General features: G+C 34.8%; 1 protein-coding gene across 3 annotated transcripts in view; it reads left to right on the top strand.

Annotated features, from left to right (window-relative positions):
- Positions 1-25,482, top strand: part of LIN28B (lin-28 RNA binding posttranscriptional regulator B) — a 118,130-nt gene that overhangs the window by 47,088 nt on the left and 45,560 nt on the right. For all 3 annotated transcript variants that reach the window (XM_074333347.2, XM_074333346.2, XM_088795534.1), the window contains one exon: positions 16,340-16,524. In XM_074333347.2, coding sequence (XP_074189448.1) covers positions 16,340-16,524 — 185 coding nt within the window. The remainder of the gene's footprint in view (positions 1-16,339; positions 16,525-25,482) is intronic.

Genomic DNA, 25,482 nt, shown 5'->3' with positions numbered 1-25,482 from the left:
TTTTATAAAAGAGCTATGGTTTTGAATGGAAGAGGTAATCCAAAGAGAAAGAGGTGTTGATGAAGCTGCTAAGAGAACCTTGCCCTTATTCACAAATATTATAAGACAGAGCAATTAGCTGTAGAAGCCACTAAACTACTGTCAGTCTTAAGTCGTAGCAGCTTATCATAAATATTGCTTTCATTATGTTTATTGCTTCTGCATAAAAACCTTTATTAGTGTTGGAGTCATGCAGATTTAAATGAGATAGCATTTCCTGTGATAACTAGTTGTGTAACCTTGAGCAAGTTACATGACCTTTCTTGCCTCAGTTTCCTGTTGAGGAAATGAAGTGAAGTGATCTTATCATTTCCTGGAGCTTGCAGTCACTTCAGAAAGACACATTATAAAATAATAGGTAGGACGGTCTGTTACAGAGGCACACCAGGTATTATAAAAACTGAGACCAGTCAAGGTAGAGGAGAAGAGAGTAGTGGTATTCCATGCAGAGGGAGTAGCATGTGCACACATTGACGGGGAGGTATCCAGCTAAAGCACAGAGAAGGAGTGGACGGGTATGGTAAGAGGTAAGCCTGGGGATATAAACAGAGATTAGGAAGTAAGGGGCTAAGAAGTTTAACCTTCATGCTGCACTCTGTGGAAACACTGAAAACTTGAAGCCTGTATATGAGAAGGGGAACGTGACGTTATGGGAAAAGGAGCAAATGTGTACTTCAGTGTGTTCACTGTAGCAGCAATGTAGAGAATGGGTTGAAAGCAAAGAGACCAGTAGGAAGCTACGGTTTCAGTTTAAGTGAGAAATGATGAAGACTTGTTTTTGGAAAATGGAAGGAAGGAAGCAGATTCTACATGTGTTAAGGAAGTAAAATCAATGTTATTTGAACTTGATAACTGATGTGAAGTTAAGCGATATGGAAGTTTCTGTCTGAAGCAACGGAGTGGATGATGGTGACTTTTCACTGGGTAAGGAATACATTAAGTGACTAGTGAGGTAGGTTACAGAGTGCATGTGTAAGAGGCTATCCTGTGAAGCCAGACCATCTGGTTTAAAATCCTGGCTTTGCCATCCATTTATTAGCTTTGTGACCCTGGGCATGTTACATAGTCTCTTCGTGCCTCAATTTCTTTCATTACCTTCATTTACACATGAGTTAATGTGTATAAAATGCTTACAATAGTTCCTGGCAAGCAAGCCTCATATGTGTTAATTATTATTAGTAGAGTACCATGTCTCCCCGAAAATAAAACCTAGCCGGACAATCAGCTCTAATGCGTCTTTTGGAGCAAAAATTAATATAAGACCCGGTCTTATTTTAATATAATATAAGACTGGGTCTTAGATAAGATAATATATAATACTGGGTGTAATATAATACCGGGTCTTATATTAATTTTTGCTCCAAAAGATGCATTAGAGGTGATTGTCTGGTGAGGTCTTGTTTTCGGGGAAACAAGGTATGTAAGTTAAGTTTTAGGGAGAGACATGTGGCTATATGTAGCAAGCAGTTAGATGAGCCTGGTACGTAGTAGAGAAGTCGGAGCTGGAGATACTATGATGGGAGTTATTATATAAGTAGTAGTTGAAACTAAGGGAGTACATAAAGTATCCCAGAGAAAGCAGCTATAGTGAGAAGTCCAAGCTGGAACCCTAGGGAAGAACGATAATTGAAAGTCAAGGAACATAAAAGGGATCAAATATATGGTGATGGAAAGAGAAACTGACTCTGGGTGGTGAACACACAATGTGTTATATAGATGATGTGTTACAGAATTGTACACCTGAAACCTATGTAACTTTACTAACAATTATCACCCCAATAAACTTGAATTAAAAAAAAAAAAGTCAAGGAACATGAGTTTATGGGTGTAACTGAGAGGGAGTAACCAGAGATGTAGGGAAGAAAATTAACCTGAGGTTCCCAGATACTAAGGGCAGTGAGGGAATGGTTAATTTAAAATGCTGTAAAGCTGACAAATATGATAAAGACAGTAGTCCACTGCATCTGCACCAAAGAGATCACAGGGTGACCTTAGTGAGACCTTAGTGGACAGAGGTCAGTTCACCAAGAACAGAAATAAATGAATGAGGAGGCAGTGGAAATTGTGAGTATAGATCTCTTTCTAATTTTTTTAAAAAATGTAATTCTATCAAAGTAATAGTTAAAAAATCAAATAGTTCTATCAGACTTAGAAGGAAAAAAGGAAAAGCAATCTTATGCCCCTCCCTCCTTCCTTTTTTTAATATAGAAAACCAAATTAAAATTGTTCAGCTGTTTCTTCTGGTCTTTACTGCTGTGTTTCATACAACTACTTCTTTTTCTCCTCAGATATTATCTATAGAGTTCCTAGTACCCATCTGACACCATACATTATTTTTACAACTGGTAGTTTTTACTTCTTAATCCCTTTCACCTTTTTCACCCATCCCTCCTAACCGCCCTCCCACCTGGCAGCCATCAGTTTGTTCTGTATATCTGTGAGTCTGTTTCTGTTTTGTTTGTTTGTTTATTTTGTTCTTTAGATTCCAGAAATCATATGATATTTATCTTTCTCTGTCTGACTTATTTCCCTTATCATAATACCCTCTAGGTCCATCCATGTTGTCGCAAATGGCAATATTTCATCCTTTTTAATGTCTGAGCAATATTCCATTGTATTACTTCTTGTTCACATACATCTCTCCACCCTCCCGTCCCCCATCCACCTTCTCTCTTTTTCCAATTATACAGATAATGCAAATGTCAGATTGTAAGCCACAGAATATGTAATTTTCTAAAATTGGCTGGTAATGTCCAATATAGTGCCATATACGTGTCTGCTGGTCTTACTAAATACTTTATAAATACAATGACAATAATTTCAATATCAACTATTTCTTTGAAAATTCAAACAAATGGAATCACACAGTATGTACTCTTTTTGTGTAAAGCTGCTTTCACTTGATATTGTTGAGAGACAATTGTTGGGTCTCTCACTCAGGTTGTAACACATCCTGAGAGCAAGGTACTGACTCCATTGTTGCACACTATCTTTTCAAGGAAGTGTGCAAACAGCCTTGGAACATAGAGACTGTCTTTCCTTCAAGGATAAAAGGCAAGCATACTTACTTTTAATCTGTCTGTCTTTCCTACTTATTTTCGTAACCATATCTTTTGATGTGAAGTTTTTAATTTTCATGAAGTTTGATTATGATTATTGATTTCTGTGTCCTCACAAACCTTTGCCCTATCTCCAAGTCTCAAAAATATTCCCTACATTTTCCTCTGAAAGCTTTATGGCTTTAGTTTTTTGACTAGGCCTGTGATCCATGTCAAGTTAGTTTATATTTTCATGGTGGGATAGGGATTAATGTTCACTTTTTGCATAAGGATATCAAATTATTTCATCACCATTTTATTGAAAAGATTTTTTCATTGGCTTGCTTTGGAACCTTTTTCAGAGGTTAGATGACTATACATGCATGAGTGAACTTCTGGGCTCTTTTTTGTTACTTTGATATATTTGTTGATCCATATAGAACTTTTCTTTATTACAATAGCTATATACTTAATCTTGTGAGCTAGTGTAAGGCCTATAGCTCAGTTCTTCCTTTACAATATTGCTTTGTATACTATATATCCTTTTAATTTCTGTATAAATTCTAGAATGAACTTCTCATTTTGTACAAAAGCCTAATGGAATTATGTTTGGGATTTCGTTAAAATTATAAATCAAACTGGAGAGAATCCATAATATTACATCAACCAATCCATTAACATGGTATATTATCCTATTACTTAACTTGAAATTTCTCTCAGTTGTGTTTTGTAGTTTTCACTGTAGAGCTCTTAAACATCTTTAATAACTTTTCATAATTTGGAAGTGGTATGTTTTTAAATGTTGTTTTTCCCATTGTTTTCTGTTAGTACATAAAAATACATTTTAGATTTTTGTATTTCAAGCTTGTATCATGAAACTTTGTGAAATCACTTAAAGTTCTAATGGTTGCTTTGAAGTTTCTTTAATGTATTCTACAAAACTATTCATGTTATCTATAAATAGAGACAGGCTTACTTCTTTTCCAATATTTCTGCTCCCCTCATCTTACTGCTGTGTCTACAAGCTCCAGCACATTGTTGCATAGAGGTGATGAGAGTGAGCATCCTTGCATTATTTCCAATCTGAGGAGGAAAATGTTCAATATTTCATCAAGTTTTATTTAGCTTTAGGTTTTTCACAGATGCCATTTAGGTGTACTGAGAATGTTTCTTTCTGTTCCTAGTTTGCTAAGAGTTTTAGGTGAATTTTATTTTTTTGTATTTTCAGTTATTATTTTGTTTCATCTTGTGTCAGTTTTGATAAGTCTTATTTTTCAAAGACTTGTCCATTTCTTCTAAGTTGTCACTTTTATTGGTAACCATCTATTTATAATATTTTTTTATTATCCTTCTAATGTCTGTAGGATTGGTAGTAATAGGTCCTATTTGATTCCTGATTTTGGTAATTTGTGTTCTTTTTTTCTTCTTTGGCTACCCAGGGGTTTATCAATTTTGTTGAAAACACTGACTTTTTGCTTTCTAGTTTTCTGTATTTTTTTTGCCATTTATTGATTTATGCTCTTATTCTTATTATTTTCTGCCATTGACTAACTTTACGCTTGCTTTGCTCTTCTTTTCATTCTAGCTTCTTAAGGTGAAACTCTAAAATATTTATTTAAGCCCTCTTTTAAAAAAAAAATATAGGCATTTACATCGCAAATTTTCACCTATGGTTTTAGCTGCACACCACAAATTTTGATATGCTGTATTTTTCACTATCATTCAATTCAAAAATTTTTAAATTTCTTCTTTCATTTATCATGTTAATCAAAACTACATTATTTAAATAAAAAACATTTGTAATAATTTACCTTTCTATTTATCTTATTGGTATTGGTTTGTATTTTAATTATTTTGATAAGATACTATACTCTGTAAGAAGACCTTCTGAAATCTATTAGACTTTTACTATCGCCCAACTTATGGTTTATTTTGGTGAATGGATTGTGTGGAATTGTAAAAAATTGTATTTTGTAGTTGTTGGGCGTTTCATATATATATGGCAATTAGAACACAGTGGTTGATAGTGTTTCTTAAGATTTGTGTCCTTTGTGACTTTTTTTTGTTCTAGTATTATAAACTGCTGAGAGTGGTGTATTTAAAAACTCCCAACTATTAAAACTATGATTGGGATTTGTCTACTTATTCTTACAATTCTGTCAATTCTTGATTTATTCATCTCAAAGCTATGGTATTAGGCATATACACACTTATGATTATTATGTCTGAATGAGTTTTATTTTATAATTAAGTGTCTTTTATTTCTAGCAATACTCTTTGTCTTGAAGTCTAGTTTTACTGTTATTAGCATAGCTGTAGCCTTCTTATTGCTTATTGTTTTAATGGTATGTCTTTTCCATCATCTTATTTTCAGTCTTGCTGTATCTTCATAAAGTGGCTGTCTTATAAACAGCACATAGTCATATCTTGCTTTTTTATCCATTCTGTCGATCTTTGCATTTTACTTGGAATATTAAGTCCATTACACTTAATGTATTTAGTTACATGCCACTTTTTTTTTTAAGGAGGGCGCAGCTTACAGTGGCCCATACGAGGATTGAACCAGCAGCCTTGGTATTAGCATCACGCTCTAACCAACCGAGCAAACCGACCACCCTGAAATTTTCCTTTCCTTCTCCCTTTTTTTGTAAGGAGGGCACAGCTCAAAGTGGCCCATGCAGGGATCGAACCAGCAACCTTGGTATTAGTAGCACCATGCCCTAACCAACTGAGCTAACCGGTCACCCCCACTTTGTTATTTTTTGTTTATCCAACCTAGTATTTTTTTTCTTTTTTGACCTCTTCCATTTCTGTCTTCTTCTGTGTTAATATTTTTGAAATTATATTTTAATTCATCCACTGGCTTTTTGGTTTTTTGAATTTTTGCCACACCCAAGGTCATCTAGATTTTTTCCATTGTTCTAGGAGTTTTATAGTAAAATTAGCTCTATGATTCATTTTAAGTTAGATTTTGTGAAAGGTGTAAGGACTATGTCTACATTCGCTTTTTAAAATATTTTTTTTATTTTTCAATTATAGTTGACATACAATGTTACATTAGTTTCAGGTGATTAGCACAGATTAAACATTTATATAATTTACAAAGTGATCACCCTGATGAATATACTATCCTTCTGAAACCATATGTAGTTATTACAATGTTACTGACTATATTCCCTATGCTGTACTTTACATCCCCATGATAATTTTTTAACTACCAATTTGTACTTCTTAATCTCTTCCCCTTTTCCCCTCACCCCCTAACCCTTTTTCCCATCTGGCAACCATCAAAATGGTCTCTGTATCTATGAGTTTTTTTCTGTCTTGTGTGTTTATTTATTTTGTTTATAAGTGAAATCATATGGTATTTATCTTTCTCTGTCTGACTGACTTCACTTGGCATAATACTCTCTAGGTTCATCAGTGTTTTTGCAGATAGCAAGATTTTATTCTCTTTTTATGGCTAAGTAATATTCCATTATATATATGTACCACTTCTTTATCCATTCATCCATTGATGAATACTTAGGTTGCTTCCATATCTTGGCTATTGTAAATAATGCTGCAATGAACATATAGTTGCATATATCTTTTTGAATTGGTGTTTTGGGTTTCTTGGGATAAATACCCAGAAGTGGGATTACTGGGTCCTTCTTTGTCTCTTGTTATAGCCATTGTTTTAAAGTCTATTTTGTCTGGTGTGAATATTACTACCCCAGCTTTTTTGTTTGTTTTCATTTTCATGAAATATCTTTTTCCATCACCTTGCCGTCAGTCTGTGTGTGTCTTTGTATCTGAAGTGAGTCTCTTGTAGGCACCATATTTCAGGGTCTTGTTTTGTTAACCATTCAGCAACCCTATATCTTTTTTTTTTTTTTTTTTTAAAGATTTTATTGGGGAAGGGGAACAGGACTTTGTTGGGGAACACCTTTTCCAGGACTTTATTGGGTCCTGTTTTTTCCCAGGACCTATCATCTCCAAGTCAAGTTGTTGTCCTTTCAATCTTAGTTGTGGAAGGTGCAGCTGAGCTACAAGTCCAGTAGCCGTTTTCAATCTAGTTGCGGGAGGTGCAGCCCACCATCCCATGTGGGAGTTGAACCGGCAACCTTGTTGTTGAGAGCATGCGTTCTAACCAGCTGAGCCATCCAGCCACTCCTTCGCAGCTCAGCTCCAGGTGCCGTGTTCAATCTTAATTGCAGGAGGTGCAGCCCACTATCCCATGTGGGAGTCAACAGCAACCATGTTGTTGAGAGCATGCCGTTCTTAACCAACTGAGCCATCCAGCTGCCCAGGAGCTCAGCAGCAGCTCATTGTCTTCACTCCAGTTGTGGAGGGCTCAGCCCTCTGGCCCATGTGGGAATGGAACCAGCAACCCTGTTGGTCAGAGCTCGCTCTGTAACCAACTGAGCCATCCAGCTGCCCAGCAGCCCTATATCTTTTACATTTAAGTAATTGTTGATAGTCATATAGTTATTGTTATTTTATCATTCATATTTTTTTAAACTTTTTTCTTCTTCGTCTTAAAGAATGCCCTTTAACATTTCTTATCATACTGGTTTGGTGATGATGAGCTCCTTTAGCTGTTTCTTGTCTGGGTAGCACTTTATCCTTCAATTCTAAATGATAGCTTTGCTGGGTAGAGTAATGTTGATTGTAGGTCCTTGCTTTTCATAACTTTGAATATTTCATGCCAATCCCTTCTGGCCTGCAAAGCTTTTGCTGAGAAATCAGCTGACAGTCTTATGGGAGCTCCCTTGTATATAACTAACTGCTTTTCTTATGCTGCTTTTAAGGTTCTCTTTTTGTCTTTAACCTTTGCCATTTTAATTATGATGTGCCTTGGTGTGGGCCTCTTTGGGTTCATCTTGTTTGGTACTCTGCACTTCCTGGATTTGTGTGTCTCTTTCCTTTGCCGGGTTAGGCAATTTTTCTGTCATTATTTCTTCAAATAGGTTTTTAGTTCCTTGCTGTCTCTCTTCTCCTTCAGATACGCCTATGATGTTCATGTTGTTACACTTGATGTTGTCCCAGAGGCCCCTTAAATTGTCATCAGTTTTTTTGGATTCTTTTTTCCTTTCACTGTTCTGATTAGTAGGTGTTTTCTGCTACCTTACCTTCCAGATCACTGATTCAGTTCTCTGCTTCATCTAATCTATTATTGATTGTTTCTAATGTATTCTTCATTTCAGTTATTGTATTCTTTATTTTTGACTTGTTCTTTTTTATGTTTTCTATCTCCATTTTTATGTTTTTCTATCTCTTTGTTGAAGTTCTCCCTGAGATCACTGAGCATCCTTATAACCAGTGTTTCTAACTCTGCATCTGGGAGGTTGCTTGTCTCTATTTTGTTTGTTCTTTTTCTGGAACCGTGTTCTTTTCTTTGATTTGGGACATATTCCTTTGTTTCCTCATTTTGGCTGTCTCTCTCTGTTTGTTTCCGTGTATTAGGTAGGGCTGCTACATCTCCCAACCTTGGTAGAGGGGCTTTATATAGTAAGTGTTTTGTGGGGCCAAGAGGCACAGTCTCTCTGGCCATCTGATCCAGGTGCTTCAGCTGTGTCCCTTGTGTGGGATGTGTGTGCCCTTCTGTTGTAGTTGAGCCTTGATAGCTATTGACCCATCGATAGGGGATTGACCCTCAGTCTGATTGGTTGTGAGGACTGGTTTGGACTACAGTGAAGGAACCCAGTGTGTGTGTTGACCCTACAGAGTAGGATTTGCTTTAGCAGGACTCTGGTGCCTGCCATGTTTGCCCTTCGTGTGTGTGGTTTGTGAAGGTGGTTGGATGGGGTGCTCTGGTGTTGTCTAAAGCTGACCACTGTGTGTGTTGGTTCTGGGGCTTCTTGGGAGGGGCTCTGGTGCAGGACAAAGGCAGCCTTGTCCAGGGCCACTTTGTATGAGCTACAAAGTGATCTGCAAAGGGTTGCCACTTGTGCTGGGCTTGGAGGTGCATGGGAGAAGCTCAGCAAACTGAGTCTAGCCGCATTTAGTGCTGGGCTTGGGTCTGCTTAGCAAGGCATACAGGGCATGCCAAGGCCACATGCAGCTTGTCTGGATTTTGTGAACATATGAGAGATTTTAGGGAAGTCTGCAGCTTGCGCCACGACAGGCCATTTGTATGGAAAAGCCACTGAAAGTGGTTCTGGTGGGCCTACAAGTTGGGTGGGGCAGGGTCTCAGGGAATCACCAGGACAGGATGAACAGTGTTAGCTAGGTTGGTGGAGACTCAGATATGGCAACTGCCTGCATCTGCACACCTGGGTCAGGTAGGGCTTAACAAAGCTCTTCTTTAGAGGAGAAGGCTGCCTCTCCAGCCCTCACTCTGAAACCATACAATTCAATTCTTCCTCATATGTCCTTGGAGCCTTTTGAGTTGCTGACCCAGAGTTGGAGCTCAGAGCGAGTGAGTCCATCAGTGACTAAAGCTGTGTGTGCCGTTTAAGAGGAGTGCCTGGGACTCCCTCTCCCTCACTCAGCTACAATTTCTGCTGGTTTTCACAGCCAGAAGTTAAGGGTACTTCTCTCCCCGGCACTTGAATCCTTTGCAGGGGAGTGGTGCTGGGACTCCTCACTCCTCTGGGGGACCTCCACAGCGGAGATATCCCTCCCAAATTTTATCCTCCACAGGTGGTGTGGGACCAACCCTTTCCATATCTCCACCTTTCCTACCAATTCAATATGACTTCTGTTATATCCTTAGTTATAGGACTTCTGTTCAGCTAGACTGCAGCTGGTTCTCAATGATGGTTGTTTTGTAGTTAGTTGTAATTTTGATGTTTTACTGTTTTGTTTTGTTTTGTTTTGGCATATGATATCCAGTTATTACAATACCATTTGTAGAGATGTATTTTATAAGTACGATCTACTTGAATTATCTTTCAGTTTGATGAAACGTGAATATCATAGAAGTTTAGATTTGGTAGGGATTTAATTTTGTTATTTAGCCCTTATCTATTAAGTGCTTATTTTTGAAAAGAGGTAATAAAATAATGTCCATAAAAGGATTAATTTCTTACAATGCAATGTATCAACCAAAAATTTTACAGAAAAATTTTAAAAGTTTTAATAGTTAAGGGATAAAAGATGAGTGTGAGGTGAGTAGGAAGGCCTGTCAGAGGCCTATTGCTTGAAGATTCTAAAGCTTAATATTGTGATTATGGTGTTGGGACAATTGAAATAATCTAACATGTTACACTAGGCATCGTGGCATATAAGAGCTTTTGGAATTAGAGTTCAGGCTTTGAGTCCTGACTCCACCAGTGATCAGATATGACTTTGGGTCTTTCAATGTTCTCATCTAAAAGAGAGAAAGTCACAACTACTCTCCCTTGATCCCCGCCATCCTGATTCTCCCCTTCTGCCTCAAATTTATATTGAACATCCTGCTATCTTTCAAGGATGGTTTCAGATATAAGGATGTATACAAAGAATTGTGGTATTTCCTTTCAGGAAGTTTGTAGCCTTACAAGAAAGCAGATACATTGTAATGCAGAATAAGTGTTATAATTGTGATATATGTCAGGTATAATTGGAACACTGGAAAAGGAATACCTGTATTTGCTCATCATGAAAGACTATAAAGATGCAATAATGTTTAAACTGAAACTCAGTAATGTGTGGACATTTGCCAAGTGCGAGTAGTGAATAAGGATAGGTTGTATCAAATGAGACAACAGTGAAAGCATTCCTTCCACACAGTGTCTACTGATAAACAGGTTCTTGATACCTGTTTCTATTCTCCTACATCTGCTGGGCTTGTGGCAGCAGATAGAGGAGCAGACTGGATACTTGTAAAAATAATATAAACTACTGAGCTGCTATTCAGTGTGCTATACATGGTTCTTGGCATTTTACATTAATTATTTGGAATCTAACAATTACTGGACCTTGATAATTTTTACTCCTAGAAGATATTATTGCCCTCAGTTGATAGATAAAGAAACTGGGGCTCGAGATTTTTTTAACATGTCTGTGGTCATGCATGCAACTTGAAATTTTAAGTAGTGGGATCAGGATTCAAACCCAGGATTCAAATCCAGTTTTAATCGCTGCATGCTTTCCATTGTGCGCTTTTAAATGCCATTCCAGTCGTATTGTTCATTTTAGTGTGTCCTTCCCAATTTTGAAGTACAGCCCAGATGAAGGGGCTTACCTAAGCCTTTCTTCAACTTCAAGGAAGAAATTTCAAGAAAGGTAGAAAAACCTCAGTTTTTGATCCTATTTATGTGAAATTTAATGATTTGACTGGGCTTAACTGAATCTTATCTATTTAAATAAAACTCAGTAAACATTGACTTCTATAATGCTGCCATATTTTTTTTAGCTTCTGTTTTCTTAGGGGATTTTAATTAGGAACTAAAATCTTCTCTTCAGTAAATGGGGTAATATTAAGAATGTGTAAAGGGAAATACCTTCACACTTCAGCATTGACAAAAAAAATAGGTACCCACTTATTTCCATCTGTGTCCACATAAAAAACAGAGTAAAGTCACAGAATTAAAAAAGAAAAAGTCTTATAACAAAAGATAGAGTCTGTGTTTTATAACAAAAAGAAAAGAGAGTGACCCACTCAATGGTAAGCAATTTGTCCATGGTTGTACAACACATTAGTTGTGGAGCCAAGGTAGATACCAGATCTCCTGGCACTTACTCCAGTGATTTTTCTATTGTGTTCTGTGTGCCTCAGGCTTAATGATTTCTGTAGGATCTTTCTGCACGTAGGGCAAAAGCATATAGTTCTTAAGAATCTTGGCCATTTCTCATGCATTTTGTGTGATATCGCTACCACTGCATATTGTGTAATAATGAATTGCCCTTCATTAATTGTGGATTTTTCACTGATACCTTAGAAAAAATTAGGCTTTGCCTTATAAAAACATTAAAAAGAAATGGAATGTATTTGAATTTTCATTAATTTTTTTTAGCCTATTAATATTACGTTATTCCACAAATATGTTTATTTGTAACATACATGTAATACCAAGATTTATTGGCCTGAAAATTTTCTACAATTTAATTTTTCATTTTCATTATACTGCCTAGTAATTGAGAGAATCACTTACATTTATTGTTATAGTTAGAGGATATCAACTCAAGATTGACTTGTTCAAGAAGTGGTGGTAAACGAAAAAAAGCCAGATTTTTATTTTTAGAGTTGTTGTCTCCCAGATGACTAATAAGTGACCCTTTCTGTGATGAAGACATGGATCACTCTTACAAAGATGTTTGTGTTACTCTTATAACATCACCATACATTTTAACAATACATTGTTACATGGGGCAAGTAATGATTTATAGCAGGTCATATGTATTAGGTTGGTGCAAAAGTAAGGTTAAAAATAATTGCAAAAACCGCAATTACTTTTGTACCAACCTAATATAACTCCTGAAGTATTTTGTAAAGGAGGATGTGTTTTCCAATTATTCCTTTCTTTTTTTACTGTAGTTTAACAATCTCTTGCTAAGCCTATGGCATTTACCTTGTAAAAGGTATTCCTACATACATTTTTCCTGTCTCCATACATACACACTGCCAAAGAAGCTGTATCTTTCAAAACACAGATTTGATCTTGCTACTTCTAAAAGCAAAAAAGTATCATTAGATCTTTATTTTAGACACTAAAATTATGGTGTGAACAATTTCTATGGTCTGGCTGTCACTTGTATTTTCCAGCCTCATTTTTGGTTATCCCCTTCACAATATTATGTTTAACTAAGCTACTTGCCATCTCTAGACATGCATTAACTATCCTGTTACATCAGCATATGGTCAAACCATTAGCTCAGTTTGGATGACTACCTTCAGTCTCCATTAAAATCTCACACTCTCTTCATGCACTCAAAAATGTACCTCATGTCTAAAAGCTTCAATACTGCTTCCAAGTATAGGCCTCTCCTTGGTATTCCCTTTTAGCTCTGGGAAATATTCTTATAGTATTCATTTCATAATTTCTCTTCCTCCATCTTCTGTAGTCTCTCTCGCAGGAACATTGGTTCTAGTTGAATATTTCTTCTTTTGGATTCATCCTCTGTACTCGTTTTTTCTCTCATATATTTCATTTTGGGGGAGGTCTGTTTTTTCTCTGTCCTGAGATATTTTCTAACCTTTTACTTCCAACCCATCTAATTTCAACAATCATTTTTAACTTTCCTAGAGTGTTTTTTAAATTCCCCAGTTGTTTTTGTTCTTGTTTTATTGATGTACTAATTGGATGGTATATAAAATTTCTTTTGTCCCCTCATTTATTTTGGCCTTTCTTCATTATGCTGCATATTTTGTGATTCTTGGTTGACCTTTCAGACGGATGAATGAGGGGTAAGAATGAGAGATGGAATGATTTAAGGTTGAGTGGTTAGGAAGCCAGCTCTTGTACTGGGGACCCCTAATTGTTAGAATGAAGAGGGGTTTGTGTGTCTGATCCAATATTTTACCAGTTGCCCAGATATTCTCTTCGTTCACTTTACAGAAGGGCCGACATCATTTGCCTTAAAATATGAATGTTCTCACCTACAACCTAAGAGAGGTATTGTAGATCTTTGAGGCAGGAGACTAACAGGCTAAGATTAAGTAAGTGAGAATATGCAGGTGTGGAAGACACTGGCATAGGGAGGAGACCTGATGCCAAAATATCAATGAAGAAACTATTATACTTATCCAAGTAGGATATAGTTAGGACCTGAAGTAGGGCAGCAGTCATCCAGTGAAATGGTTGGGGCAGATGAAAGAAATTAGGGAGATAAAATGTGCAGATTCAACAAGTGGGTTTGGGTAAAACTAAGGATTAGAACCAGCTTGACTAGAAAAATGGAGGCACCTTTAATAAAAATTGTCAAGTCAAGAAGAGAAGGGGATTTTTGTGAAGAAATATAATGAACGAATTCCCCATCTTTCAACAAATCTTTCCCACCTGTATAGTAGCAGTTTTTGATATAATAGCAAAGATAAAATATTATATGTGAATTGTCTTTTTCTTGCAATGCCACTGTAGTTTCTTAGGGATATTATTATTTTTATGAAGTATTATGAACCTACATTGCCTTATATACTAATTTGGAGAAGCATGAGTATATGACAGAATTTTTAAAAAGTATTATTTCAAAATATCATGAAAAATATACAGAACTTAGTGGCCCGTAAGATCTGGAAATTTACTTTAGGTTTGAAAGGTCCAAATCCAAATTATCAATCATAAGTTTACTTATAAATGATACCTATCGTAAATTGTAACGATGGAAAATGAAATCAAATTAAGTTGGTGAAAATGCATGAGGACACTAGGAACTAAGAGGAAATAAATAAGTGATGGAGTTTTTACTACAGAAACAAAACAGGAACATATGATAGTTCTAATTAATTGCAGTAGTTGACTTACACTCCACTTCATCGCATTTGATAATCTGCACCTTCGTGAGTGGGAAGTGAGAAAAATGAAAGCAAAAGAACTATTATAATTAGTGAAGAGAATGCTCAGGAGGAAAAAAGTGGAAGATTTGGAAATGTTAAAAAAAAGCTTTATAAAGAGTATTTATATATATGTATTTTAAACAGTGTAGGCAGCTCTGTTTTTTTGGTTTTGTTTTCTTTTTCCTTCTGATTCCTACACAGCATCAGACAGCAGAAAATGTGAGCCAGTTGCAGACTTCCTTCCACATGAAGGATTTAGCAGTGTCAGATGACCTGCACTAGAAACAGGTTAAAATCCCTGTTTTCACATATTATATTACTTTCACAATGAATAGTCTACTTTTGCATTGAATTCTGAAGTGTTGTTTTTATTTGTTCCATGTAATTATTTGGTTATATGTAATTATTTAACTGCCTTTTGAATAATGGAATTGAGAGGGATAAAGATTTTTCTGGTTTAGTATTTTCCTAAGTATACTAATCACCTGTGCTTATAAAGAAAGGGCTCTGGCATCAATTATGTTGGGAAATTGCTAGATTAAACACAGTTAAAAAAAGATTTTTATTTCAGTGGAGAATGGTGGTGGGTAGGACATCTCAGAAACTTTAATATGTTAATATGAGCACTAAGGAGAAACAATATACTGAACAGTGTTTCACAACCTTATTTGACCACAAAATCATTCTTCACAGAGCCTATTTTTGGAACCACTGTTCCTCAGAACGTATGTAGGGAAGCTCAAATCCCTTGAATTCACAGATAAACAGAAAAGAGATAAAATGGCTCACTCAAAGCTGCATAGTTATTTACTTAAAGAACTGGACTTGAACCAAGGTCTTCGGCCATATTTATTTAGTTTTGCTTCCTTTTGCCCTTTTTAAATTCAGAAAGGTCTTGAAAAAATACATGGTATTCCAAATTAGATCTGTAAAATATACACAAGGGGGTTTGAAGAAAAATAAAATTAATGGCAGTTATTTTTAGTAGATTTTGAATTGGCACATTGACTTTGACAAAAGTAAGATCGAAAGAGACAATTCATATTCGTAACCAAGGTTACACTTTTACACTTACATAGTCAGGAAACTTTTTTTTTGTTGCAAAAATCAACTATCTTTCAAATTATAAAAATAAATTATAAAAATCTATTTGCTTTCAAATTATAAAATGTCAACACAGTACAATTATGTGTATGTCAAAAAGTTCCCCACTTTCCCAGAAAAGGACTAGAGAAAATAACTGTTTACAACTTGTCTGTTGTTCCAGACCCCATCTCTACATAGATAAACATGTATCTTTTAAAAACTTCTTTGCATAGATGGCATTATGGTAAACACATTCTTCTTTAACCTTAATTTTTTAAATCAACAATATTACATGTTAATCTTCCCATGTTAATAAATACAGATCTCTTTGAATGGCTCAATAATGTTGCATTCAATAGCTCTACTATAATTTAATCAGTTTCCCATTGGACATTAGGGTAGTTGTAATTTTTTACTAGTGGTAAATTTTGATATAGGTCCTTTTTTATTTTTATTTTTAACCTTTGTGTGAGTATGTCTGTAGGAGAATCCTTGAAGTGGAATCGCTGGGTCTAAGAATATGCACACTTACATTTTTGTAAATACTGCCAAATTGCCTTTTAAAATGGTATTAGTTTATTCTGTCACTTCCAACATTGTAACAGGAAACTTTAAAATGGTATAAATTCTATTTAAAAAACAACAACTTTGTGCTTTGTAATGGATAACAGAATATCTTGCTGTGTTAATCTTAAAATTATAGAGATACTTCGTAAAGCATTGATAATCATGATCTCTCTTTCTCTCCCCCTCCCTCCCGTGCTCTTTACAGAGCAAATTATTCATGGAAGGATTTAGAAGCCTAAAAGAAGGAGAACCAGTGGAATTCACATTTAAAAAATCTTCCAAAGGCCTTGAATCAATACGGGTAACAGGACCTGGTGGGAGCCCCTGTTTAGGAAGTGAAAGAAGACCCAAAGGGAAGACACTACAAAAAAGAAAACCAAAGGGAGATAGGTAGGTAATCATTTTGCTTTGTTAGTTTATGAGTTTATTGTATTTGGAAGACAAATTTATTTACATTTTTATTATGTTATCAGACTTTATATAGTCTAGCCAAAATAAAATAAAATGCTGCTACTGTGTAATTGAATAAAATTTATCAGGAATATAGGTTCTCTTGCAATTTGAGCTATCTGCAGAATACACTGAACTGAGCACTCAGCAGTGAGCACTCAGCAGTGCCCTGACCACCATTTTCACCAGACTCTTCTGACACCACAAATGTGGTTGGAGTTTCTAACAGACAAAACTTCCTGTCTGTGCATCCAAACACTGCACCTGTTTTTTCAAATAAAACTTACTGTTTTTCCTGTTTTTAAAAGATAACCCATATAGAAAAAATTCAAATAATATAAAAAATATAAAGAAGTTGTGGAAAAATATCACTTAAAATCCTAACTAGAAGTAGGAATCACAATATCTGTGTAATTTTTTTGAAACTTGAATTTCTCTTTCACTGAACAGTAGTATGTCATGTAATATTTCATGTCAGTCATTAACACCTGCATAAGTTCCCACAGTGTGACTACCAAAATTTAATTCAACATTGCTATGTTGATGGATATTTAGGCTATTTCCAGTATTTTAAATTTATCCATAACAGCACAGTGGAATCCTTATGTGTACAATTTTGAAAAATTGTCTGATTATAACCTTACAATCAATACGTAATAATGAAAAATCGGGATCAAAAGCTATGCAATTTAAAGATTTTGATACCTATTTCCAAACTGCTTCCCAGAAATGTTTAAGGCCAATATATGCAACCCCTCCAGAAGAGAGACTGCTCATTGAATGATGTCATGTTTTTAATCTTTCTAATTACATAGGTTTAGAGATGCAGCTAATTTTTTTCTCTGCATCCTTTGATTAGAGGTTAAATATATTTTTATTTTTTCTCCTATGAATTGTATATTTCTTATCCTTTGCTCAGTTTTCTATTGAGATGTCCATTTGCTATTATTGATTTGCAAGTTTTTTATTATATGTTTACAATATTAACCTTGTCTGAAATAGATAAGAAATCGTTTTTTCAATTTGTAAAATACATTTTAGCTTTAGTTACAGTGACTTTAAAAATAATGTTGAAGCTTTGAATTTTCTTTTTTTTTTTTTTTTTTTTAATTAAATTTATTGGGGTGACAATTGTTAGTAAAATTACATAGATTTCAGGTGTACAATTCTGTATTACATCATCTATAAATCCCATTGTGTGTTCATCACCCAGAGTCAGTTCTCCTTCCATCACCATATATTCGATCCCCCTTACCCTCATCTCCCACCCCCCACCCCCCGCCCCCCTTACCCTCTGGCAACCACTAAAGAAGTTTTGAATTTTCATTCAGACAAAGCTATTACTGTTTCCTTAATGCTATCTGACTTGATAGATATCTGGCTTTCTAAACTACCAAATTAAAAATATACTATATCCACGTATATTTTCTTGTATGATTTTCATTAACTTATTTTTCACCTTTAACTATCTCTTTGTATGTAATTTTTTTTTTGAAGAGAGGACTATAAGGATCAAGCTTTTCTTTTTTATCCAAATTGTTAGCTAGTTATCCGTGCAGCATTTATTGCCTAGTCCATGTTCACACTGATTTGAAAAGCCATCAGTAAGAGAATAAATTGTAGTTTACATCCACATTTTTGGAGCTCATTCTATATAAAATGAAGACCATGAAACTGTGTGAAAGTGAAATGTTACACTTATCTATTGAAATGATTTTTCTGCTCCCAGAAAGAGAGATAGTGTATACATGTATACGTATAAGTAAAGCAAAGTAAAATAAAAGAAAATAAGTAAAAATTTAAAAGTTATTTTCCATGTCTTTTACATAAAATATCTAACAATATGGTTCTGGTTCAAAAAACTATGTGCTGGATTGGAACCATTAAGAGAGGGAGAGTCATGGATACTAAGAGTAGAGAAATAAGACAGCAGGACATTCTTTTATGTAGGAATTTGTCAGCCATTGTAAGATTTCGATTTGGGGGAAAATGGGAAGTCACTGGAAGATTTGACTTTGAAATGTATCGTGATCTGATTTCCTCTTTAAAGTATCATTCTGGCAGCTGTGATGACAACACAAAGTGGAGAGGTGAGGACTGAAGTTAAAAGACCACTAAGGAGGCAGTTCCAGTAATACAGGAAAATATAACGGTGGTTCAAATTGGGAGGGATGGTAGCAGTAGAGGTGGTGAGCAAAAGTCCTGAGATGTTTTGAAGATAGAGACAGCAGGATTTCCAGATGGATACAGATGTGGATTGTGAGGAAAGTGAAGTGTTCAGGATGACTGTGAGGTTTGTTTGGCCTGAGCAACCAGACAAAAGGAGGGACCATTTACTGAGATGGAGAAGGAGCAGGAAGTCAGAAGTATGGTTTCAGACATACTCAACTGGAGATACATAAAGACATCCAAGTGGAGATGTAGATTAGGCAGATAGATGTGTGAGTATGGAGTTCCAGAGCTACAGATTTTTTTAAAAAGTTGGCAGTTTTCAGCAAAAAGATGATACTTAACAGCCATAAGACAGTGAGATTATCATCAGAGTGAGTAAACACAGTAAAGGGAAGAGGCCTGAGCCCTGAGGCATTCCAGCGTTTAGGGATCAGTAAGAGTAGGAAGAATAGCAAAGGTCACTAGGTAAGGAGGAGAATCAAGGAAGGCTTTTGACTCAGAAGTCAAGAAAAGAAGTATGTCAAGAATGAGAGAGTATCGGGTATGATAAATGGTGATGATGGTGAGATGATTAAATAAGATGTGCACCGAGACTTGACAATTTTAGCAACAGCGGAAGTCATTAGTGAAGTTGACAAGATCAGGCGGAGGGCTGGAGGGGATGAATGCCTAAGCGGGTTGTGTTCAACAGAGAAGGAAAGAAGAAGTAGAGACAGCAAATATAAACAACATTTAGAGAAGTTTTCCTATAAATGGGAGTAGAAAAATGAAGCAGGAGCTAAGAAGAAGAAATAGAGCATGTTTTTGTGTCAATGGGAGTGGTCTAGGAGAAGAGGAAAGGTTGAACATGCAGGAGAGAGGAGGACAATTGATGGAGTGATTTCCTTGAGTCGGAAAGCGGAGTGGGATTTAAAGCACAACTAGGAGAGCTAGCCATGTGGGTACAGATAGTACATTCCTTAAAACTGGAGATACGGCACAGCATACAGGCACACATGCAGAGGGGATAAAGTGAGATTTCTCATCTTTTTATGCAGTTTTCGTAGTGAAATTTGAAGCAAAGTCATCAACTGAGAATGATGGTAGAAGAGGAGGTTTGGAGTTAAGAAGGAAGCAGACAGTATAAAATAGGAAAATAACAAAAGAGTGGACAAACACATTGTGGAAAAAAGGTAGATAAGGTTAGTGGACATGAATTTAAAGTAAAGTCAAGCCAGATGATTGTGTTGTATTCCAGGCATTGTTGACTTCATGGCTATTGCTGTGAAATAGGCAGAAAGATGAATTTAAGTGGAGTCAGGACTCTTTTAGTTGAGAATGACAAGGAGAGAGAAGCAAAGGCACTGAGGGTATGTACAAGGGAACCATTGTAATGATAGATCATAGAATATAAACTGGGTAAGGACTAAAAACACTGAAAAAGTGGCAGGTTCATGATAATTCTTATAGCTGGGGTACTAGAAGGACCTGAGAAAGTAGAAGGTGGTGGTGGTCAGAGGGTGAATAACTGCTCCCGCAGCTTACATTTGTTATGTATCTTACTGTGATTAAAGCTTTGACACATTTGGTATCTAATGAATTACAACTTTCTATTAAGTTCGGGATGCCCATAATTTTTGTCAATAGGATTAGCTCTTCCAGTTTTCCATGTTCCACTTACTTTTATAAAATGAGAGACAAACTGCAATAAAATATTCAAATAAGCATAGAGACTCCTGTATAGAAACTGAAACACTGAGAAAACAAGATGTGACAATGCCAACTGATGCCTGGAACAGTTACCAGGACAATGATTTGCTTCCTAAATGCTTCAGAAAGATCTTTTGATAACTTTTTGATTTCTTCCATGGTAACTAACCATGTCTACTTTCTAAGAGTTCTAACAATGAGAATAAAATTGTGCTTTGATCTAAATTTTCATGTTTATTAACATAATTCTGTAAAATACCCTCAAAATATCTTAAAATATGGATTTTCTAGTTATTTCCCAGTGCCTTTTTTTCCCCTTGATTAGGTATTTTATTACATTTCAAAGAATCAAGTCTTGAATTCATTTCAATTATACTATTTTGCCCTAATATTTTGTGATTAATTTTATCTCCATTTCATTTTATTTTTACTTTTTATTATGAAAATTTTCAGAATACAGTAAGTAGAGAAAATGATAGTCAACCCTCCTATATACCCACTTCATATATTTCAATAATTATGAACATTTTTATGGAAACTTTAAAGTTTTAAAATATATTACAGATGCCATAGCACTGTAATATCATGCCTTATAATTCCTCTCAAAATAAACAATACTTCCTTAATAGCATCTAATACCCAATCCATATTAAATTTCCCCAGTTGTCCAAAACTTATCTCTGTGGCTATGTTTTTCAAATCAAGTCATTCATCAATGGACATTTAGGTTGTTTCCATCTTGGCTTTTGTAAATAATTCTACAGTGAACAGAGTGGTGCAGATATCTCTTTGAGATAATGATTTCCTTTCCTTTGGATATGTACCCAGAAGTAGAATTGATGGATCATATGGTAGTTCTATTTTTAATTTTTTGAGGAACCTCCGTACTGTTTTCCATAGAGGCTGCACCAGTTTACGTTCCTACCAACAGCTGGGACAGGTGGATGCAGAGAAACAGGAGGGGGAGGATGACAAGATAAACTCCATAAATACTTAGAAAGCTGTTCAACAAAAACTGTGATAAATGCAGGAAATTCAAGACAAGTAAAAATGAGAAGCAGCAGTGACAAGAGAGGCTGTTTTGTAGATGTGGCCTCCCTTGCCGTCTGCCAATAGTGTGCAGTGTTCCCTTTTCTCCACATCCTCAGCAATACTTGCTATCTCTTGTCTTTTTGCTAATAGCTATTCTGACAGGTGTGAGGTGATATCTCACTGGTTTTGATTTGCATTTCCCTGACAGTTCGTGCTGTTGACTACCTTTTCATGTCCACGTTGGCCATTTGTATGTCTTTGGAAAAATGTCTTCTGTTCCTTTTCTAATCAGATTTTTGTTGTTGTTATTGAGTTGTATGAATTCCTTATATATACTGAATACTAACTCATCAGATATATGATTTGTAAATATTTTCTCGCATTCTGTAGGTTGCCTTTTCATTTTGTTAGTGGTTTACTTTGCTATGCAGAAGCTTTTCAATTTGATAGTTTCATTTATTTATTTTTGTTTTTGTTATCTTTGCTTTTGATGTCAAATCAAAAAAAACCATTGCCAAACCAATGTCAAGGAGCTTGCTCCTTATGCTTTCTTATAGGAGTTTTATGGTTTCAGGTCTGACATTCGAGTCTTTAATCCATTTTGAGTTGGTTTTTGTATATGGTGTAAGATAGTGGTACAAGTTTAATTCTTTTGCATGTGGCTGTACAGTTTTCCAACACCATTTATTGAAGAGACTGTCCTTTCCCCATTGTATATTTTTGGCTCCTTTGTCGTAAATTAATTGACTATATATGTGTGGGTTTATTTCTGAGCTCTGTAGTCTGGTCTACTGATCTATGTGTCTGTTTTTATGCCAGTACCCTCTGTTTTGATTACTCTTGTTTTGTAATACAATTTGAAATCAAGAAGTGTGATGCCTCCAGCTTTGTTCTTTCTCAAGATTGCTTTGGATATTTGTGGTCTTTTGTGGTTCCATAAAAATTTTAGGATCATTTGTACTATTTCTGTGAAAAATGTCATTGGAATTTTGATAGGAATTGCATTGAATCTGTAAATCACTTTTGGTGGCATGGGCATTTAACAATATTCTCCCAGTCCATGAGCATGGAATATCTTTCCATTTATTTGTGTTGTCTTCCATTTTGCTCATCAATGTCTTATAGTTTTCAATGTATGGATCTTTTACCTCTTTGTTAAATTTATTCCTAGATATTTTACTCTTTTTGATTCGGTTGTAAATGGGATCATTTTCTTAATTTCTTTCTGATACTTTGTTGTTAGTATATAGAAACCAAATTGTTTTTGTGTATTGATTTTGTATCCTGCAACGTGACTGAATTTATTTATTCTAACAATATTTTGGTTGAGTCTTTGGAGGTTTATATATATAATATTATGTCATTTGCAAATAGGGACATTTTTACTTCTTCCTTTCCAATTTGAATGCCTTTTCTTTCTTTTTCTTGCATAACTGTTCTGGCTAAGACTATGTTGAATAAAAGGGGAGAGTGGGCATCTTTGTCTTGTTCCTGATCTTAGAGAAAAAGCTGAAAGCTTTTGTATGATGATAGCTGTGGGCTTGTCATATATGATCCTTATTATGTTGAGGTATGTTCCCTCTATACCCACTTTATTGAGAGTTCTTACCATAAATAGATGTTAAATTTTGTCAAAAGCTTTTTCTGCATCTGTTAAGATGATCGAATGATTTTATCCTTCATTTTGTTATTGTGGTATATCATATTGATTGTTTGTGGATCTTGAACCATTTTATATCCCTGAAGTAAATCCCACTTAATCACGGTGTATGATCCTTTTATTGTATTGTTGTATTTAGTTTGCTAATATTTTGTTGAGGATTTTACACCTATGTTCATTAGGGATATTGACCTGTAATTTTATTTTCTTGTCATATCCTTGCTGGTTTTGGTATCAGGGTAATCTGGCCTCCTAAAATAAGTTTGAGAAGGATTGATATTAATTCTTTAAGTTTTTGGTAGAATTCACCAATGAATTCGCCATGTGGTGCTGAACTTTTCTTTGTTGAGAGGTTTTTGATTACCGATTCAGTCTTCTTACTAGTAATTGATGTGTTCAGATTTTCATTTCTTCATGATAGATTGGTAGATTGTATGTTTTTATGAATTTATCCATTTGTTCTAGGTTATCCAATTTGGTGTGTAAATGTTCATAGTAGTTGTTATGATTCTTAGTATTTCTGTGGTATCAGTTGTAATGTCTCTTCTTTTGTTTCTAATATTATTAATTTCAACGCTATCTCTTTTTTTCTTGATAAGTCTAATTAAAGGTTTGTCTATTTTGTTTCCCTTTTCACAATACCAGTTTTTAGTTTCTTTGATTTTTTTCTATTGTCTTTTTAGTCTCTTTTTCATTTCTTTCCTCACTGATCTTTGTATTTCCCTCCTTCTAACTTTGGGCTGTTTATTTGTAACTTTTTGAAAATTGATTTTTTTCACTCAGCATAATGGCTTTGAAATTCATGTAACCTTTTGAGTGTATCAGTAGTTTATTCCTTTTGATTGCTCAGTAATATTCCATTATATGGATATAACATTGTTTATCCATTTATTCATTGAAGGGCATTTGGGTATTTCCAGTTTGACAGTTATGAATAGAGCTGCTACAAACATTTGTGTACCAGTTTTCATGTGAGCATGTTGTCATTAATATCAGAATGGGATTGATAATATGGCCATAGGTATATGTTTAACTTTATAAGAAGCTGCCAGAATTTTCCAGAGTAATTGTACTATTTTGAATTCTTACCAACAACATGTGAGAGTTCCAATTGTTCTGCATCTTTGCCAGCATTTGGTATTGACAGTATTTTTTATTTTAACCATTTAATAGGTGTATAGTGATAGTTCATCATGGTTTTAATTTTCGTTTCCCTAGAGGTTACTGCTATTGAGCTGCTTTTTATGTTTTTGTGCCATACGTTTATCCTCTTTGGTAACGTGTCTGTTCATACCTTTTGCCCCTTTTTTTTACTGGATTTTTTTTGTTTTGTTTTGTTATTGTTGCATTTTGAGCGGTCTTAATATAAATTGTGGATAAATGATTTGCAAATGTTTTTTTTTCTGAATTTGTGGCTTGTATTTCCAATCTCATAAATATCTCTCACAGGGAAAAAGTTTTAAATTTTGATAAAGACATTTATCTTTTATTTTGTGTTACGTTTATGTGATGTCTTTTTAAAGAAATCTTTGTTTAATACAAGATCACAAAGATTTTTCCTCCCATATTTTCTTCTTGTAGTTTTACATTTTACATTTATATCTACAACCTATTTAGAGTTTTCTTTTGTACTTAAAGTTTGAGGTTTTAGTTGAGGTTCATTGTTTTTGCATATGAATAATGTGAATTGTTCAAATATCATCTCTTGAAAAGAAAATCTTTTCTCTTGCAATATTTTTAAATTAAGAAGTTTAATCTAATTTGTAGTTTGGGGTTAAAAAATTAGAACTTTAAAGTTTTTATTACATACAATTAAAAATTTAACATATTCAAAATGTGGTTCCATCACCCAAGAGAACTTGTTTGTTCAATTCTAATATTCATATATGTTATAGAAACACATTTTGTGAAGATTTATGTCTTTGTGGCAAGAAATATAAAATAATTTTAAAGATTCTATCTTAATTTTGAGTAAACTATTTACAAAAGAAAGTGGGATAATTGTTTCATTCTGTCTTAAAATTGTACTGCATTTAGCGTTCCGAGACTAGTGTCCAATTACCCAGTAGCAGTGTTATCTTGTTTTATTTTAAATTGTTCACATTCAAAATGTTTTCTTAAAATTTCAAATGAAATAATTTTAGACTTATTTTCACTGTTTGGTTTTCTTGTGTTCGTTATCAAAGAGTAAAGAGATTGAATGGCTTCTATAAAGCTCTCTATGGTAAAATGAAGTTTTTTGTTAATTAAAAATTTTAAAACTTTATATTTCATCTCAAAAACTGGCCTACACTTGTTACATTTTCATTCTTTAATAAACCACAATTTACTATGAGGAAAAAGAA

Source organism: Rhinolophus sinicus, chromosome 2 (genome assembly GCF_057876585.1).
Source record: "Rhinolophus sinicus isolate RSI-liver-muscle chromosome 2, RSI-T2T, whole genome shotgun sequence".
NCBI lineage: Eukaryota > Metazoa > Chordata > Mammalia > Chiroptera > Rhinolophidae > Rhinolophus > Rhinolophus sinicus.
Note: the sequence above shows the minus strand (reverse complement) of the source record. Positions and strands in the feature narration are given on the sequence as shown.